The sequence below is a fragment of the Nerophis ophidion genome, linkage group LG05 (genome assembly GCF_033978795.1).
Source record: "Nerophis ophidion isolate RoL-2023_Sa linkage group LG05, RoL_Noph_v1.0, whole genome shotgun sequence".
Lineage (NCBI taxonomy): Eukaryota > Metazoa > Chordata > Actinopteri > Syngnathiformes > Syngnathidae > Nerophis > Nerophis ophidion.
Genome location: NC_084615.1, coordinates 14,067,757 through 14,088,848, shown reverse-complemented (window position 1 = coordinate 14,088,848; position 21,092 = coordinate 14,067,757). Strand labels below are relative to the sequence as shown.

The following is a 21,092-nucleotide window of genomic DNA, read 5'->3' as shown; positions in this document are numbered from 1 at the left end:
ATAGTGGATCTAACATAATATTGTAATAGTCCAGTCCATAGTGAATCGAGCATAATAATGTGAGAGTCCAGTGCATAGTGGATCTAAAATAATAGTGAGAGAATCCAGTCCATAGTGGGTCTAGCATGATTGTGAGAGTCCAGTCCATAGTGGGTCTGACATAATATTGTGAGATTCCAGTCTATTGTGGATCTAACATAATAGTGTGAGTCCAGTCCATAGTGGATCTAACATAATAGTGTGAGTCCAGTCTATAGTGGATCTAACATAATAGTGTGAGTCCGGTCTATAGTGGATCTAACATAATAGTGTGAGTCCAGTCTATAGTGGATCTAACATAATAGTGTGAGTCCGGTCTATAGTGGATCTAACATAATAGTGTGAGTCCAGTCCATAGTGGATCTAACATAACAGTGTGAGTCCAGACTATAGTGGATCTAACATAATAGTGTGAGTCCGGTCTATAGTGGATCTAACATAATAGTGTGAGTCCAGTCCATAGTGGATCTAACATAATAGTGTGAGTCCGGTCTATAGTGGATCTAACATAATAGTGTGAGTCCAGTCCATAGTGGATCTAACATAACAGTGTGAGTCCAGTCTATAGTGGATCTAACATAATAGTGTGAGTCCGGTCTATAGTGGATCTAACATAATAGTGAGAGTCCAGTCCATAGTGGATCTAACATAATAGTGTGAGTCCAGTCCATAGTGGATCTAACATAATAGTGAGAGTCTAGTCCATAGTGGATCTAACATAATAGTGTGAGTCCAGTCCATAGTGGATCTAACATAATAGTGTGAGTCCAGTCCATAGTGGATCTAACATATAGTGAGAGTCTAGTCCCTAGTGGATCTAACATAATAGTGTGATTCCAGTCCATAGTGGAGCTAACATAATAGTGTGAGTCCAGTCTATAGTGGATCTAACATAATAGTGTTGAGTCCAGTCCATAGTGGATCTAACATAATAGTGTGAGTCCAGTCTATAGAGGCTCTAACATAATAGTGTGAGTCCAGTCCATAGTGGATCTAACATAATAGTGTGAGTCCAGTCTATAGTGGATCTAACATAATAGTGTGAGATCCAGTCCACAGTAGATCTAATTTGCTGCTTTGCTGAAAGGGGGGTGTCCTAACGATCATATTACGACGCTCATCCGGATCAGTTTTCAGTGGGCTCGCACCACACTGACAAGTTTTTGTTTTTGTTTTTTGTTTTTAATCTTGTCACGTATTATGTTGACTCTAAATACAGTAAAATGTGTTCCAGGTGTCGTTTCTGCAATTCAAACCTGCCGACATCACTCTTTACGCCCTTTAGTTTTTGCAGCAATTGGCGACTGCTTTATGGCAGCATGACAAACTGCTTGACGACATCTGCCCTCTGTTGGTTCTCTTAGTGACGTCGAATAACCGAATTTCAAACTTTAAAATCTCAAACTAACCAGCTGACCAAGTATTTTGTGACGTCCAATCTGTCTCAAGGAAGTAGTGGAATCAATTAATAGTTTAAAAAGTAACACATCTCCTGGAGTGGATGGTTTTACATCTGAATTCTATAAAATATTTTCAGAAGTGCTGGCTCCCTTCCTACTAGAAGTGTTTAGTGAAAGTATTGATACAGGTGCCCTTCCTCCAACTTTAACATAAGGCCTCATTACCATTATACCCAAACCAAACAAAGATGTACTAATCATTGATAATTGGCATCCAAATAGCCTTTTAAACAATGACTATAAGATTGTAGCTATTATTTTTGCTAAACCTTTAAAATTGGTTATGATTGACATAATTGATGAGACAGTCAGGATTTATGAGATATCGAATAATATCAGGCTTTTACTTGACATACTGGATTACCCAGAGGTCATTAATGATAAAGGCTTCCTTCTTTTCTTGGAGTTCTAAAAAGATATTGACTAGGGCTGGGCGATATGTAGAATATACTCGATATATCGCGGGTTTGTCTCTGTGGGATAATGAAAATGACTATATAGTCGGGGTGTAAGAGTGCGTGTAACCGTTTCGGTACGGGGGTTTCGGTCCGGTTTGGAGGTGTATCGAACGAGTTTGTAATCTAAAGCCTTAACAAGCTGCTCTGCTTTCTGCCTCTGTCTGAGCACCCAGCATTGTCCCGCCCACACAACCTTCTGATTGGTTACTTACAAAGCCAATCAGCAGTGCGTAGTCAGAGCGATGTAACAGCCAATCAGCACTGCGTATTCAGAACGCATGTTGTCAATGTTTAGCAGCGGACATCGTACTCTCCCCAAATTATAAAAAACACTTCCCAGTCACAACTACTACTAGCATCACTATGAGCCTGTTGACTTTCTAGAAACTTAAACTGCAGCTCAGCTCGCTCGCAGTTCTGGCTTGAGGTGAAGGCTAATTAGCTTTTAGTGTAACGTTAGCTCATTTTGCTGTGTGTGTGTGTGTGTGTGTATTTGTTTGTTTGTTTGTTTGTTTTAGGGGCAGCAAAGCCCTGTCTGTCTGTTTTTTCACATGAAGTCCATGGTGTCTAGGGATGAATAGTCTCTCCTATTGCTATTGTACAATTTTTTCTGCTATTGTTATATTAATCATTAGTTATGTAGCAGCCTAGTTTTGAATGGAAGGGTCCCTGCTATCATATGTTCACAAAAATATAACATTTACACAATAAAAGTCAACTACAGGCTCCCCAAATGCTGTAATAAATTAAGCATGATGAGTTGACTTGAAACTGTTTAATGTTGCACTTTTTATATGTAGAAGAAAGGTTTTGTCATTTTATTTAATCAAAGCAACAACTTGAGGCAGTTTAATGTGGATTAACGTGGGCAGAATTATTATAGTGTTCCCAATGTTAAAAGGATAAAGCCATTGTTTACAAATTTGGTAAATAAATAACAAAAAAATTTATATTTTGTTGTTTTCTTACTGTACCAAAAATGAACCGAACCGTGACCTCTAAACCGAGGTACGTACCGAACCGAAATTTTTGTGTACCGTTACACCCCTTATATATAGTGATATTTGAGTATACATTCTCACGCAGTTGCTTTTTGCTGCGGAAATTACACTGCAGGCTCTTCTCAATCTTTCCTGTCTCTCCTTCTCACAGAGACGTAAAACAAGCGCACCTTCTTACATACTTCACATACAGTCGTGTCATACGCCCTCGCGTGAGAGGTAGCAACATGGGTAACATTAGCTGTGATGCCAGCGGGGTGGTGCGAGTGGTAATACGAGAGAAATAAGCTGCTGATCTGGTAACAAATGAAGGAAGGATTAATTACTAAGAAAAACAGCACAGGTTACATTTTCTGGCGGTGGTTTGGCTTCAAACAGGAATATGTCAAACAAGTATGCGGCAGAAATGATGCTAATTTGTAGCATCATTTAAAAAGTCCCCCGCTAGGGAATGAAGAGTGCTTAAAACTGCATGTCAACATCCCCGTTCGGTGCCATACCCACAAAATGCCGAAGCAACCATTTCCAGATCGTATTAAAAATATTGTCAACAACAGTAATCTACCACATAGCGAAGGACATACACTATTTGATTTCCTATTATGCAGCTCATTTTTATCTGACAGTTATTGAAATATATTGTGTGACATCATGCACAAAAGTGCACTTTATTTGTTTTAAACTATTGTAGTGGCGTTCTGTACAAAAAGTGCACTTTAATTTAGTGTTGTTTTGATATGTCATCTTAGTGACATCATGCACAAAAGTGCACTCATGGCTTGTTTTAAAATGTCTCTGACAATCTTTAACTTTCTGTTTTGAAATGACATGAATGTTTCTGCCACTGCTTAATAACTGTTTAATACATACACTTTTGCCATATTGACTTGGTTGTGATATCCCTCTCTGCATGAAAGTTTAAAAGTAGCATATATTAATGCAGTATGAAGAAGAATGTTTTAATGTAGACACATAGAATCATCATACTGCTGTGATTATATGCATCAAGTGTTCATTCAAAGCTAAGGCAAAATATGGAGATATATATCGTGTATCGTGACATGGCCTAAAAATATTGAGATATTAATAAAAGGCTATATCGTCAAGCCGTATCGATATTACGATATTTTCTTAATTCATTTCTTGTTTAAAAATATATCGATACATCTTACAAACTTGATATATCCCCCAGCCCTAGTCTGCCCCACAACAAGAGGATAGAGTAAAAGAGAGAGCTTATTGACTCCAATGTTGGACCCACGCAAAGCACTGTGGGTAAATTTATTGAATTTATGGATAATCAGGTGACGTCATTGTTGCAAAAAACGTCATGTTACATGCAAATTCCAAATGGCTCGTGTGGCTGCAGTATGAAGGAAGGCAAGATTGTTTTCTAAATATATCTGCAATGTTACATTTGCTGGATTTAACATATCTTTGAAAATAAGTAGGAAGAAGCAAACCTTATCTATATTTAATCTAATTCTTTCTCTCTTTATTTTACCGTTAATTCATTCAACGATAACTTGTACATAGAAATGTCCGATAATGTCAGACTGCCGATATTATCGGCCGATAAATGCTTTAAATGCAAAAAGTAAAATGTATGACTTTTTAAAACGCCGCTGTACGGAGTAGTACACTGACGTAAGGGGAAGTACAGAGCGCCAATAAACCTTTTCACACACGCAATTGAATGCAAGGCATACTTGGTCGACAGACGTACAGGTCACACTGACGGTGGCCGTATAAACAACTTTAACACTGTTACAAATATGCGCCACACTGCGAACCCACACCAAGCAAGAATGATAAACACATTTCGGGAGAACATCCGCACCGTAACACAACATAAACACAACAGAACAAATACCCAGACCCCTTGCAGCACTAACTCTTTCGGGACGCTACAATATACACCCCACCCGCTATCCCCTACAGCCTAACCCCGCCCACCTCAACCTCCTCATCCTCTCTCAGGGAGAGCATGTCCCAAATTCCAAGCTGCTGTTTTGAGGCATGTTAAAAAAACTAAAGCACTTTGTGACTTCAACAATAAATATGGCAGTGCCATGTCGGCATTTTTTTCCATAACTTGAGTTGATTTATTTTGGAAAACCTTGTTACATTGTTTAATGCATCCAGCGGGGCATCACAACAAAATTAGGCATAGTAATTAGTTAATTCCACGACGTATTTCCTTTAATTGCTGCCGGGGCGCTAATTGATTTAAAACCTCTTCTCACTCCGGCGCTTACCAAAGGCATGCGGTAAATTTAGGCCTGTGCTTATAAATTTGAGTGTGATGTAAGGATACCATCATGAAAAGCACATTTAATTAAAAAACGTTATTATGGTCTTACCTTTTACTTATAAATGAAGTCCATGCGCAGCTCCTTGTGATCAAAAGCATCGATAACTTGTTTATAGAAGTCTTCTTTATCTTTCTTCAGTTTTAAGTCTCTCTGTCTCGATGGAGATCTTCCTTTATTACCTCCTGCTTCGATTGAAATTCCAGTTCAGAAAACTGTTTTATTTTAGATATATAATCCTCCATGTTAAAAGTGCAAGCGAGAGGATAAAATAAACGATCGCTGCTCACTCTTGCTGCTTGTTGTCACTTCTTCTGCAGCCAAGTTGTCGCAAGAAGGATCACTAGCGCCCTCTACCACCAGGAGACAGGAGTCATTTAATGACTCATATTTGACACACGCAGCTACGGTATATTAATAAAACATGGCTGCTTACTGTTCTTTTTAGCATATTCAATAGCTTGGACCTTAAATCCTACTGAATAGCTCTTAATCTTCTTCCCTTTGTGCGATTTCAAATGATTGAAATCAGCCTCCTCCATTTTGAAAATGACGACCGTGACGTGTTTGACCCGGCGGAAATTCTAAGCATATGCTAATTAGTTTGCGAAACGAGTTTGACCCGGCGGAAATCCTGGACATGCGCTAATAAAAATAATAATTTGCAAAACGAGTTCGACCCGGCAGTAGTTATAGGCAGGCGCATACTATATACTTGGCGGCAATTCAAGGAAATACGGTATATCTGTATCGGTTGATATCGGCGTTGGTAATTAAGAGTTGGACAATATCGGATATCGGCAAAAAATCCATTATCGGACATCTCTGGTTGTACATGTTAAAATGTAGGTAACTTTTTGTGTGAAAGAAAGAAAAGGTGTTGGAAAAAAACCCAATGCATCTCAATAAATAAATCAAAACAACATTGGACACTTGTTGATTAGATTTTTAATTTTTAGAAGACCAGTCTCCTGGTGGAGGAATAAAGGCAGCAAATAGACACATTGCTATTTATACTGATATTTGTTTTTGTTTTTTGTTTCTTACAGGGGCATCCTACAATCTGACATCACAAGCTGTGGACAAATACAAATCGGGAGGGACAAAAAAAAGTACCATGCATCAGACTCCTGCAGATGTCTGTGTTTAAAAGCCAAACAATGGGAGAGGAGGTCTACGTGCAAAGAATCTGGAGGTGGGAGAGGTTTCTCCACCCGGGCTTGGCCGAGCGCAGTGACACCGCAGTGACGTGCACATGGCGTCTTTTTGGAATGAGTTGACTTTTTATTTCATTTTTTGTTGCCACATTAACACAGACTGAAAGAAAGGATCTAATATGGACTTGGCTGGAGTTTTATAAGTCTACATCTGAGGTTCTGCCTTATTTTTTTAAAACTTTCAAAGACACCATCATACTTTTCTTTGATTTGAAGAAAGAAACAAGAGGAGGCAATCATTGTTGAGTTGTACACGGCTGCTTCAAAAAGTGTGGAAGCGTCCCGCTTGCAGCCATCAACCAATCCTCACTTTCTTCCACCCACCCAGTGCCTAACTAAGCCCCTTCGGGACAATCACAGCTGCTGTGCTCAATCCCCTGCCTGCTTCTTCTGCTCTATGCCGCCAGTCTTTCATTTCCCCGCTCCCTTACATTGAGATCGATTTATTTTTAATTCTGCAAAGCAGATAATCAGAACTCAAGCACAGCGATTGGAAGTCATTTGAGTTGTGTTTTGCAGACTTTGCTGAAGTTTGTGCACCGAATAACAAACAATACCATTGAAGCCATGCAAAAATATCTATGAATTTCCTACACTTATTTTTGTATCATATTGCTGCCCCTGCTTTTTTACGCTTAAATTATAATTCAGCACAGAACATTTTATATTTATGCAAGTCAAAGTGTATTGTTATGTGAGATAAAAAAAAAATCTATTTGAGTAAGTATTGTAGTGCTGGGAAATCGTTAGTAAGTGTTTCCATTCATATGCTGCTTAGCCTAGTGCTTATTTTTGAAATTATAGCAATGGCCTCTCCCAAAAAGACCCAGTTTTTGTCATTTTGACCCCCGAGAACAGCTTTTAAAATAGGTAGACAGTAGACACCTGGCTTGGTCTTTCTCCCTTTATTCCGTCTCTGATGCCGTGCACCAAAACCGGAGGTGTTGGGGGAGGAGCGGGCGGCCAAGTTTCTGCTCCTCCCCGCCCTTTCCGACCCAGCCGCTATGTCCCGGTGTCTGCGGCCACCATCTTCCTGGTCGGATCCACCTCCTTGTTCTTCTGCTTCACGTGAGTCTTTCCTCTATTCAAAAATGAAGTGGTGCACATTGTTGTTATACGTTCTGAATGATATGCTTTAACGTCTGCATTCCGTCTGAGATAAAACTGATATTTTGACGTTATGTCACAAGTAGGGTTGCAAAGTAGAGATGTCCGATAATATCGGCCCATAAGTGCTTTAAAATGTAATATCGGAAATTATCGGTATCGGTTTTAAAAAAAAAAAAAGTAAAATGTATGACTTTAAAACGACGCTGTGTACACTGATGTAGGGAGAAGAACAGAGCACCAATAAACCTTAAAGCAGGGGTGTCCAAACTTTTTCCACTGAGGGCCGCACACGGAAAAATTTAAGCATGTGGGGGCATTTTGATATTTTTCATTTTTAAATCATAACAAAATGTTTTTTTGTTTTTTTTTTACCTTAAGGGCGCCCAGGGACCATAAAGGGTCTCAGTCATTACAATTTTCAAAATAAGTCAGATTATTATAATTATTTTTTTATTTAATGCTTACAGTAAATCTTCAAGTTGATATAAAGTAAAAAAAATAAATAAAAAAAAGCCTTGTCAAAGACAGCTCTGTTTTTATAGTAAAATTGAAATATGCAGTATTTAATAATTAGAGCCCTAAAAGATCAATAAAGCAGGACTTTTAATTCTTTAATATTTTTGAGTAATCACAGTGAAAAGTAAAAAAAAATCCCACAGAATATATTTGGGATCCAAAAGGTCCCCCACTCATAACGTGATAGATTTGTATTATTATTATTATTATTTTTTACTTTCTTATTTTTTTACTTAAGTTACGAGATTAACTTCAATATCTGTATATTTTACTTTTGAACTATTATTTTGTTTCTTTTATGTTTTTTTTGTCAAAGAAAACGTTGATGTTTTATATGGCAACCACACAATATTTGCAATATTTTTTTCCACATAAAACATTTTAAAAGGACATTTTTGAAGTTATTGGAGCCATGAATAGGTCAATAATTCAGTTTTCCTTGCCCTTTTGTGGGTTCTTCCGAGGATGTTGTAGTCGTAATGATTTGTGCAGTCCTTTGAGACATTTGTGATTTGGGGCTATATAAATAAACATTGATTGATTGATGATTGATTATAACATAGATTTAGTGTATTTTTTTATTTTTTTTGGAGCAATGGCAAAAAAAAGTTAAATAAAGGAAGACCAAAAAACAGCCCGCATGGCAGCTTTGTGTCAACATTGCAACTTTTTCTAGTTTTTAAATGTTTTTTTATTTATTTTTGCAATACTATCAATTGTGCAATTTTTGCAGAATGTGTGGCAGGCAGGTAAACAATTAGCTGCGGGCCGCAACTGGCCCCCGGGCCACACTTTCGACACCCCTGCCTTAAATGCCGGCCCTGTCACATAATATCTACAGCTTTTCACACACACAAGTGAATGCAATGCATACTTGGTCAAACAGGCGTGGCGCAGTGGAAGAGTGGCCGTGCGCAACCCGAGGGTCCCTGGCTCAATCCCCACCTAGCACCAACCTGGTCACGTCCGTTGTGTCCTGAGCAAGACACTTCACCCTTGCTTCTGATGGGTGCTGGTTAGCGCCTTGCATGGCAGCTCCCTCCATCAGTGTGTGAATGTGTGTGTGAATGGGTAAATGTGGAAGTGGCGTCAAAGCGCTTTGAGTACTTGAAGGTAGAAACGCGGTATACAAGTACAACCCATTTAAACAGCCATACAGGTCACACTAAGGGTGGCCGTATAAACAACTTTAACACTCTTACGAATGAACCCAAACCAAAAAAGAATGACAAACACATTTCGGGAGAACATCCGCACTGTAACACAATATAAACACAACAGAACAAATACCCAGAACCCCTTGCAGCACTAACTCTTCCGGGACGCTACAATATACACCCCCCGCTACCCCCTACCCACCCACCTCAACCTCCTCATGCTCTCTCAGGGAGAGCATGTCCAAAATCTCAAGTTGCTGTTTTGAGGGATGTTTAAAAAAAATAATCCACTTTGTGACTTCAATAATTAATATGGCAGTGCCATGTTGGCATTTTTTTTTTCCATAACATGAGCAGATTTATTTTGGAAAACCTTGTTACATTGTTTAATGCATCCAGCGGGACATCACAACAAAATTAGGCATAAAAATGTGTTCATTCCAGGACAGTATATATATATAATATGTACATGTGTGTGTGTGTGTGTGTGTGTATATATATATATATATATATATATATATATATATATATATATATATATGTATGTATGTATGTATGTATGTATGTATGTATGTATGTATGTGTGTGTGTGTGTGTGTGTGTGTGTGTAGGTATGTTAGTATCAGTAATTAAGAGTTGGAGAAGTTCGGAATATCGGATATGGACAAAAAAGCCATTATCGGACATCTCTATTGCAAAGGTGGGGAAACTTTCCGGTAACTTTCCGGGAAGTTAAGCTCGGGAAGTTTGGAAATATTGACCATTTTTTGATTATTCAAAGTTGGACACCGTCCGTGGGAATTAATGGTAATATATGGGAATTAATGGGGAATGACAATAATGATATATTATTGGGCACTTGTCTATATGCTGCTGATTCTTTGTGGCATTTTTGATGTAGCTTTTTGCACACTATTTGAAAATGTACTCAGCCTTCCCGCCTACATTGGTTTTGATTGAATGGTTGAAACTTTTATTATTATATTGCACAGTACAGTACATATTCCGTACAATTGACCACTAAATGGTAACACCCCAATAAGTTTTTCAACTTGTTTAAGTCGGGGTCCACATTAATCAATTAATGCAATGCCACACACAGATATAAATAGTCAGCTAAACAATTCGAGTAGTCTTTAAAAATATTTACTGATGGACAAATGAATAGAAATAGGCTAGAACAGGGGTGTCCAAACTTTTTCCTCTGAGGGCCGTACACTGAAAAATCAAAGCAAGCAGGGGCCATTTATTTTAAAAAACAATACAATATATGTATAAAAAATATACATTTAGGCCTCCACTCAGGCTTCATCCCGGGGACCCCATTGGGTTTCGGTAAAAATAAAATGTTAAAAATATGTCATTATTCAGTATTATTATTATTCAAGTTTTAAATCTCTAGATCAACATTAGGTTTATCTGTTAATATAACGTTTTTAAAGATTTAAGTTGTATGCTCTTTGTGTCAAAGAAAACCATGTTTTTTATGGAAAAAAACACAAAATATCCAATATTTTCACCCAATAAAATTTTTAAGTAAAATGTTTGAGATTATATAATAATTGGAGCCGTAAAAAAGGTCAACAACTCATAACACCATTGATTTTAATTCAGTATTATTTTGTGTGCAATGACACTTAAAAACAAAACACACCGATCCAAAAGGGTCTTACTCATTAAAGTGTTAAAAAATAACAATTTTTTTTTTTTTAATGTTTACTTTTAACACAATGGTCTCGAGATCAACTTCAGATATATCCGACAATTATAAGTTTTTTTGTTGTTTATGTTTTTTGTTTGTTCGTTTTAGGCCATTCTTAAAAAAAAACAGCTCAGTTTTTATATAGCAAACACAAAATATGCAACATTTGCCCCCAAAAATATCTCAAAGTGGAATATTCAATGTGACGTAATTGGATCCTGGAATAGGTCAATAATTCATAAATGATTTTGATTCACTATTTTTTTTAAGAAAGAAACAGCATGCATGGCAGCTTTGTGTTATTAGAGTAAACATTGCAAAATGTTCTTGTTACATTTCACCTGTTTGCTCTCTTATACCACTTTTTACGTTTTTAATTTTTTTCCATAGTATTTTTTAAATGTGCCGTGGGGCCGTTAAAAAATGACCTGCGGGCCGCAAATGGCCCCCGGGCTGCACTTTGGACGCCCCTAGGCTAGATGAATAAATGAACAGTTAATTAGCATGCTAAAGCAAACTATAAGCTACATTCTTGTATGACAACAAAATGGCTAGCAGAACAGAAGGCAGAGGAAACTACACCTTTTGATTTAGTATTTGCTAGTTGTACTTTACAGATTACAAGAAAGATACATTGGGATTTAACATAGAAAAAATTAGCATCATGGCTAACGGAGAAATATTTTCAGTTCATTATCAGACCAGTGGTACATAAACCTTGCCAGCTCGAGATATTGGCCCCAAAACCATTTAACAAGTACAGGAACAGCTAGTTATCTTGAGTGGAAGTCTGCTGGCGTAGTCTACAGTCATACAGTAACAAGCAATTACACCTCTATTACACTTTAATGCCATTGATCAAATATATTTACCCGAGTAATATCATCTAAACTTACCTGTCCTTGGGCTCAAATACTAGTGTGGCCTCAATAGCATGCTGGGAATGATCTGTGCATGTGAGGGAAGAATGCACTGCACATGTGATGGAGGAATGCACAGCACAGGGTTGAAATTCCACTGAATTTGCATTAAATCAGATCTAGCATGTTGCATTCAATGTTTAATGCCATAAATTTCCCGTAAATTCTCGTTAATTCCGATATATTCTCGTTAATTCTCATGGAAAGTTTACAACTTTGAATATTCCCGGAATTTTGCTACCCTTGTCACAATGTATTTTTTTCTACTATTTTTTTAGATGCCCGTGGTTGTCTGAGTATTTGTCCTCCATCATTCCCATCTACGTGGCCGTGATCTTCCTCTTCACCCTGGCCAACTTCTGCATGGCCACCTTTATGGATCCTGGAATCTTCCCTCGAGGTAAACCCGGTTTTGCAAATGAGGTTACGTAACCACGAGTGTACTGTACCCATGCCCACTATTTAGGTTGCTGCACTGGAAGCAATACAATGTGGGAACAGCCTCTGCTGTGACCTTTACACTCACATTGCTATAGCATAAACGGTCGTGCCATACTCCCATTCTTAGTCTGGTACATCAGGGATATTCAACTAAATTGCTTTGGGGGCCACATTTCCAGAAAGCTAAGAACCTGGGGGTTCCAGACTTCTCCCTTCATTGATTATTTAGTACAGTTGTGTTCAAAATAATAGCACTTCACTCGCAAGATAAATCACTGTTTACAATTTAAAAAAACAGGGGCAACATCATAAAAAGGTGATTAAAATGATAGTTAAAAGGTGCATTAACTAAAAGCTTTACTAAAAAGAGAAGTTTTCAAATGTTTTTTACAAGTGTCAAGTGTGCAAGTTGTTCCAGAGTCTGAGAGCCATAGCCTGGAATGCCAGGGTTTTAAAGGGGAACATTATCACCAGACCTATGTAAGCGTCAATATATACCTTGATGGTGCAGAAAAAAGACCATCTATTTTTTAACCGATTTCCGAACTCTAAATGGGTGAATTTTGGCGAATTAAACGCCTTTCTGTTTATCGCGCTGGAAGTGATGACGTCAGAATGTGACGTCGCCGAAGTAACACACCCGCCCTTTTCATTTTCAACACATTACAAACACCGAGTCTCAGCTCTGTTATTTTCCGTTTTTTTTACTATTTTTTGGAACCTTGGGGACATCATGCCTCGTCGGTGTGTTGTCGGAGGGTGTAACAACACTAACAGGGAGGGATTCAAGTTGCACCGCTGGCCCGAAGATGCGAAAGTGTCTGCCGCCAGACCCCCATTGAATGTGCCAGAGTGTCTCCACATTTGACCGGCGATGCTTAGGCAGACATGGCACAGAGATGTATGGATAACCTGCAGATGCATTTGCAACTATATTACGTTTCCTTCCACCCACATTTAATGCGAAAAAAACACTTACCAATCGACGGATTTAAGTTGCTCCAGTGTCACAAGATGCAAAAGTCCTGATCGTTTGGTCCGCACATTTTACCGGCGATGCTAACGCAGCTATCCGGCCATGCTATGGCGTCAATAGCTATTCGCTCAATAGCTTCAGTTTCTTCTTCAATATTTTCATACTCCAACCATCTGTTTCAATACATGCGTAATCTGTTGAATCGCTTAAGTCGCTGAAATCCGAGTTTGAATCCGAGCTAATGACACTATATCTTGCTGTGGTACTCCCATTGTTTGTTTACATTGGCAGCACTGTGTGACGTCACAGGGAAATGGCCAGTGTCTTCGCAGAGAGTGAAAATAAGGCACTTTAAAGCTTTAATTAGGGATATTCAGAGACCGGTAAAATTTTGAAAAAAACTTCGAAAAATACAACAAGCCACTGGGAACTGATTTTTATTGTTTTTAACCCTTTTGAAATTGTGATAATGTTCCCCTTTAAAATAAGTTTTTGGGATCCTGGCCTGAAAACCCTGAGAAGTAAGGGCATAACAAGTCAGTGATGTACTGAGGGGCCCCACCATGCTACGCACGGAAAGTCAGGACTCAAATCTTAAATTATATTGAATTTGACTGGAAGCCAATGAAGACTGGATAAAACGGGGGTAATGTGGGCTGGTCTGGGTGCATCGATCTAAAGTCTGGCAGCTGCATTTTGTACCGTCTGAAGTCTCTTTAGCGTTGACTTGTTGAAAAGTGTGAAGAGAGAATTGCAGTACATTGTTTCCCCCAGAAAATTTGTAAGTTAAGGTGGTGTCTCTCCAGGAGGAAGAGGGCGACGGACGGGGAAGGGGCTGGGTGGGTCTAAGGAACAGTGTAATTTAGCCTGTCGCCACCATCACGTCTCCATCTCACCACAGAACTGGGGGGGGGGCGCAATAGACTACAGACTGTGGTGAAGAAGCCTACAATTTTTGGTTGTGTTTTCCGCTCCGTATGCTGAGTGGCAATATACGATATATATCCTGATATTTTTTCGGTCAAGTAAAAACAAAACAGAAAACAGTCCTAGTCACTGAGATACTAAGTATGTCATTATTTTATCTTAGGAAGTCAATATTTACTAAGTCGTTATTGTATCGTATCGTATATATCAGGGGTAGGGAACCTATGGCTCCTGAGCCAGATGTGGCTCTTTTGATGTCTGCATCTGGCTCTCTGATAAATCTCAGCTGAGATTGCTTAACACGATAAGTAATGAATAATTCCGCTGGTAATCACGATGTTAATAACGTTCAAAATATAAAACATCCTCATGCATTTTAATCCATCCATCCGTTTTCTACCGCACCTGTTCAAAAAATAACAATGTTATTAAAAACAATTAGTGACTTAATAATAGGGCTGAGAATCTTTGGGTGTCCCACGATTCGATTCAATATCGATTCTTGGGGTCACGATTCGATAATATATCGATTTTTTTCGATTCAATTCGATTCTCGATTCAAAAACGATATTTTTTCGACTCAAAGGGATTCTGTATTTATTCAATACATAGGATTTCAGCAGGATCTACCCCAGTTTGTTGACATGCTAGCAGAGTAGTTGATTTTCTTAAAAAAGCTTTTATAACTATAAAGGACAACGTTTTATCTACTGATTGCAATAATGTAATTTTTTTTTAAACTATTAAACAAACCAAAAATATGACTCATTTTATCTTTGTGAAAACATTGGACACAGTGTGTTGTCAAGCTTATGAGATGCGATGCAAGTGTAAGCCACTGTGACACTATTGTTCTTTTTTTTATTTTTATAAATGTCTAATGATAATGTCAATGAGGGATTTTTAATCACTGCTATGCTGAAATTATAACTAATATTGATACTGTTGTTAATATTCCTTTTTGTTTCACTACTTTTGGTTTGTTCTGTGTGGTGTTTGTGTCTCCTCTCAATTGCTCTGTTTATTTCAGTTCTGAGTGTTGCTGGGTCAGGTTTGGTTTTGGATTGCATTGTTATGGTATTGCTGTGTATTGTTTTGTTGGATTGATTAAAAAAATATATATACATATATATTTTTTTTTAAATAATTAAAAAAAAAAAAGAGAATCGATTCTGAATCGCACAACGCATTCGAATCGATTTTTTCCAACACCCCCACTTAATATACTGTAAAAATGTTGGTCCTACTTAAAAAATGCACGCATTTAGTTGTATTCAGTGTTAAAAAATATGATATGGCTCTCACAGAAATACATTTTAAAATATTTGGCTTTCATGGCTCTCTCAGCCAAAAAGGTTCCCGACCCCTAGTATATACATTTGACTAAGTCAAATTAATTAATTACCTACTCAGTGGACTAGTGGTTAGTGTCCGCCCTGAGATGGGTAGGTTGTGAGTTCAAACCCCGGCCGAGTCATACCTAAGACTACAAAAATAGGACCCATTCCCTCCCTACTTGGCACTCAGCATCAAGGGTTGGAATTGGGGGTTAAATCACCAAAATGATTCCCGGGCGCGGCACCGCTGCTGCTCACTGCTCCCCTCACCTCCCAGGGGGTGAACAAGGGGATGGGTCAAATGCAGAGGGCAAATTTCACCACACCTATTGTGTGGGTGAGACTATCAGTGTGTGTGTGACAATAATTGGTACTTGAACTTTACTTTAATGACTTACTGTAAATAAACGTTTGCAAATAGCGTTTCAAAAAGAGTTAAAGGCCTACTGAAATTCAAACGGGAATAGCAGGTCCATTCTATGTGTCATACTTGATCATTTCGCCATATTGTCATATTTTTGCTGAAAGGATTTAGTAGAGAACATCCACGATAAAGTTCGCAAGTTTTGGTTGCTAATAAAAAAGCCTTGCCTGTACCGGAAGTAGCAGACGATGTGCGCGTGACGTCACGGGTTGTGGAGCTCCTCACATCTGAACATTGTTTACAATCATGGCCACCAGCAGCAAGAGCTATTCGGACCGAGAAAGCGACAATTTCCCCATTAATTTGAGCGAGGATGAAAGATTCGTGGATGAGGATAGTGAGAGTGAAAGACGAGAAAAAAAAAGGGCAGTGGGAGTGATTCAGATGTTATTAGACACATTTACTAGGATAATTCTGGAAAATCCCTTATCTGCTTATTATTTTAATAGTGTTTTAGTGAGATTATATAGTTGTACCTGAAAGTCGAGGGGTGTGGCCATGGGAACGGTGACCGACAGTGTCTCTGAGGGAAGCCACGTTTCTCGACGAGGCGAAGCGAAGGCAGCGAGCAGGGCTGGGCTGAGCCCACCTTCATCTTTCTTCTTTGACGTCTCCGATATTAATTAAACAAATTGCAAAAGATTCAGCAACACAGATGTCTAGAATACTGTGTAATTATGCGATTAAAGCAGACGACTTACAGCTGGGATCGGGCTGGAACAAAATGTCCGCTACAATCCGTGACGTCACGCGCACGCGTCATCATATCGCGACGTTTTCAACAGGATACTTTGCGCGAAATTTAAAATTGCAATTTAGTAAACTAAACCGGCCGTATTGGCAAGTGTTGCAATGTTAATATTTCATCATTGATGTATAAACTATCAGACTGCGTGGTCGCTAGTAGTGGCTTTCAGTAGGCCTTTGAAAGCGGGGCCACATGCTGACATATGCTCAACTCATCATGCTTAATTTACAGGACAAAAAAAAAAAAATATATATATATATATATATTTAATCTTTGTTGTTAAGGCAGCCGCTTTAACAACAAAGCGCTGTGGGAAACTCTGCAGTAGTCAATACCAGATGAAATGAACGTGTGAAGGATAATTTCCAGATCCAATTTTGACAGCAAAATTGCGCCAAAATTCCCACACGTACTGTGACATTCTGAAGTGATGCTGTGTTTATTTTGCTCTTAATTGTTTTACAATTCTTTTTAACCCCGTAGCGGAGGAGGACGAGGACAAAGAGGATGATTTCCGCGCTCCTCTCTACAAGACGGTGGAGATCAAAGGCATCCAGGTGCGCATGAAGTGGTGCTCCACCTGTCGCTTCTACAGACCCCCGCGCTGCTCACACTGCTCGGTCTGCGACAACTGTGTGGAGGTAAGTCTTCTCCGCCACATCCAGTAGAGCAGGCTTGTTATTCTGTTCCTAATAAATACACGCTGTGCTCCGCCAGGACTTCGACCACCACTGTCCCTGGGTGAACAACTGCATCGGTCGACGCAACTACCGCTACTTCTTCCTCTTCCTGCTGTCCCTCACCACCCACATTGTCAACGTGTTTGGCTTCGGGCTCGTTTACGCGCTGCACCATCACCAGCAACTCGACACGCCACACGCTATTGTGACGTATCCTTCACCCCCTATTTACACTGTTTATTCTGGCATCTCTGTCATGTATTTGGTTGTACATTTCCTTAATCTCATCCCCCACCAGTATGGTTGTGATGTGCGTTGCTGGCATGTTTTTTGTCCCAGTCGCTGGCCTGACCGGGTTCCATATTGTGCTTGTGGCACGGGGTCGCACCACAAATGAACAGGTCAGTTTTTCTACAAGTAAAAAGAAAACACTTTATGATGGTCGTTGTTTTTTATTACCTCTGCCTGTCGTCCACTGTAGGTGACAGGGAAGTTTCGTGGAGGCGTTAATCCCTTCACTAATGGCTGCGTGAGGAATATTTCACATGTACTTTGCAGCTCACTGGCACCTAGGTCAGTATTTTTCTCTCTCTTTTTGCTCTTTTTAGGGTGTCAGATCCCATATTAGAATCAGAAGTGCTTTATTAATCCCAGAGGGAAATTACAGCAAAAAACAAGTATCAGATAATATAAAATAGAAAGTACTTTATTGATCCCTTGGGGAAATTCAGCTCCAAAGTTCGCTCACAATAGACAATAAACACTTAGGTATTTTTTACATGTGAATAATATAAATACAGTCTATTATACGGCATTATTCACATGTGAATAACATAAATACAGTCTATTATACAACATAATTCACATGTGAATAATATAAATACAGTCTATTATACAACATTATTCACATGTGAATAACATAAATACAGTCTATTATACAGCCTTATTCACATGTGAATAATATAAATACAGTCTGTTATACAGCATTATTCACAGGTGAATAACATAAATACAGTCTATTATACAGCATTATTCACAGGTGAATAATATAAATACAGTCTATTATACAGCATTATTCATGTGCTGTATAATACACTGTATTTATATCGTTCACCTGTGAATAATGCTGTATAAGACTGTATTTGTATCGTTCACCCGTGAATAATGCTGTATAATAGACTGTATTTATATTATTCACATGTGAATAAGGCTGTATAATAGACTGTATTTATGTTATTCACATAAATACAGTCTATTATACAAAATTATTCACCTGTGAATAATGCTGTATAAGACTATTTATATTATTCACATGTGAATAACATAAATGCAGTCTATTATACAATATTATTCACAGGTGAATAATATAAATACAGTCTTATACAGCATTATTCACATGTGAATAACATAGTCTATTATACAGAATTATTCACATGTGAAGAATATAAATAGTCTATTATACAGCATTATTCACATGTAAATAATGCATATATAAATAATAATGTATGATATAAATACATGATACATGTACAGTCAAAGGAACATATGCATTATACGTATATATCCATGTATATATATATATACGTGTATATATATATATATATATATATATATATATATATATCTATATCGGCTTGCATCTAAAATTATTGATATAAGGCCATGGTACACCGCGTATACTTGTGCAAAATTAACATCTAAATGTCCTCAAAAAGCACACACAGTTGGTCCTTTTTTGTATTGTATTGAAATCATTTATAAAAGGCTAACATGGTAAGCTATAGGCTACTAGGAGCCTGCAGCTACACAACAGCTTAGCACATAATACAGGGTTTTAAAAAGTCTTGAAGTCTTGAATTCAATTATTTTCAGAGATGTCCGATAATGGCTTTTTGGCCGATATTCCAATATTGTCCAACTCGTAATTACCGATTCCAATATCAACCGATATACAGTATACAGTTGTGGAATGAACACATTATTATGCCTAATTTTGTTGTGACGGCCTGCTGGATGTATTAAACAATGTAACAAGGTTTTCCAAAAAAACCGAACAACTTCCATCCATCCATTTTCTACCGCTTATTCCCTTTGAGGTCACGAAGGGCGCTGGTGCCTATCTCAGCCACAATCGGGCAGAAGGTGGCGTACACCCTGGACAAGTCGCCACCTCATTGCAGAGAACAACTTCAACTCAAGTTGTAGAAAAATGTGCTAACATGGCTTTGTTGTATTTATTATTGAAGTCACAAAGTGCATAATTTTTTTTAACATGCCTCAAAACTGCAGCTTGGAATTTGGGACATGCTCTCCCTCAGATAATCCTGATACCCACTACAACTATGGGAAATACTATACTTTGACTTTCACAAAGTGCATTATTTTTTATTCTTTTTAAACATGCCTCAAAACAACAGCTACAAAAACAGTGACGGCACACAGCTTCAGTCCAGAGTATACTAGAGTAATAAAGTAAACAACAACATAGTCCTCCTTTACTGCAAGGCTGCCTGGTATACTGTATAACAGGAAATTATAATAAACTGGGTTCAATCTGCCCTGCTCTAACGTATTTGACATGGTGTCGTTAGTCAGTCACCGAGGGAGATCACTTGTTAGCCACGGCTACAGCACCCGCAACAACACTCTTGTTGTTATGCTATGCTCGCGGCGGTTTGATGAGGTCATCAAGCATTGCCAGTAAACCTTTCATGCTGCAGTCGTGTTGCAACTCCTGTGCTGTGTGTGTGAGAGGGGAGGGGCTGCTGACTGGGAGACGTAACGTCAGCGTTTTACCGGATTATGTACCGCTCCGTACAGCGGCATTTTAATAAGTCATTCATTTTTCTTTTTGAAACCGATACCGATAATTTCCGATATTACATTTTAATCCATTTAAATATTATCGGCCATCTCTAATAATTTTACATATTAAAATTCTCCTACAATCTCATAAAAGGTCTTGATTACGATTTCGAAAGGTCTTAAAAATCTATGGATGTTAGTTTTCTTTAAAACATGCATAAACTTCAGTTTAACTTTGAGTTGGGAAATTGTGTTAGGTGTAAATATAAATGGAATACAATGATTTGCAAATCCTTTTCAACCCATATTCAGTTGAATGCACTACAAAGACAAGATATTTGATGTTCTAACTCATAAACTTTATTTATTTTTTTTGCAAATAATAATTAACTTAGAATTTCATGCCTGAAACACGTGCCAAAGTAGTTGGGAAAGGGCATGTTCACCACTGTGTTACATCACCTTTTCTTTTAACAACTTGCAGTTACAGATGTAGCATTGAACTGTATTTAGTGACAGTGGTTTTCTGAAGTGGTCCTTAGCCCATGTGGTGATATCCTTTAGAGATTGATGTCGGTTTTTGATACAGTGCCGTCCGAGAGATCGAAGGTCACGGCCATTCAATGTTGGTTTCCGGCCATGGCGCTTACGTGGAGTGATTTATCCAGATTCTCTGAACCTTTTGATGATATTATGGAGCGTAGATGTTGAAATCCCTAAATTTCTTGCAATTGCACTTTGAGAAACGTTGTTCTTAAACTGTTTGACTATTTGCTCAAACAGTTGTGGACAAAGGGGTGTACCTCGCCCCATCCTTTCTTGTGAAAGAATGAGCATTTTTTGGGAAGTTGTTTTTATACCC

The 21,092-nt window shown here is 38.3% G+C and overlaps 1 protein-coding gene across 3 annotated transcripts in view; it reads left to right on the top strand.

The window, feature by feature from the left end:
* Positions 1-21,092, top strand: part of LOC133552698 (palmitoyltransferase ZDHHC5-B-like) — a 48,695-nt gene that overhangs the window by 2,913 nt on the left and 24,690 nt on the right. For all 3 annotated transcript variants that reach the window (XR_009806752.1, XR_009806751.1, XM_061900087.1), the window contains exons 2-7: positions 6,320-7,555; positions 12,171-12,292; positions 17,229-17,386; positions 17,463-17,635; positions 17,724-17,826; positions 17,907-17,998. Coding sequence is in view for 1 of the 3 variants with exons in the window: in XM_061900087.1 (XP_061756071.1) it covers positions 7,407-7,555; positions 12,171-12,292; positions 17,229-17,386; positions 17,463-17,635; positions 17,724-17,826; positions 17,907-17,998 (797 nt within the window). In the remaining 2 variants the exon portion in view is untranslated. The remainder of the gene's footprint in view (positions 1-6,319; positions 7,556-12,170; positions 12,293-17,228; positions 17,387-17,462; positions 17,636-17,723; positions 17,827-17,906; positions 17,999-21,092) is intronic.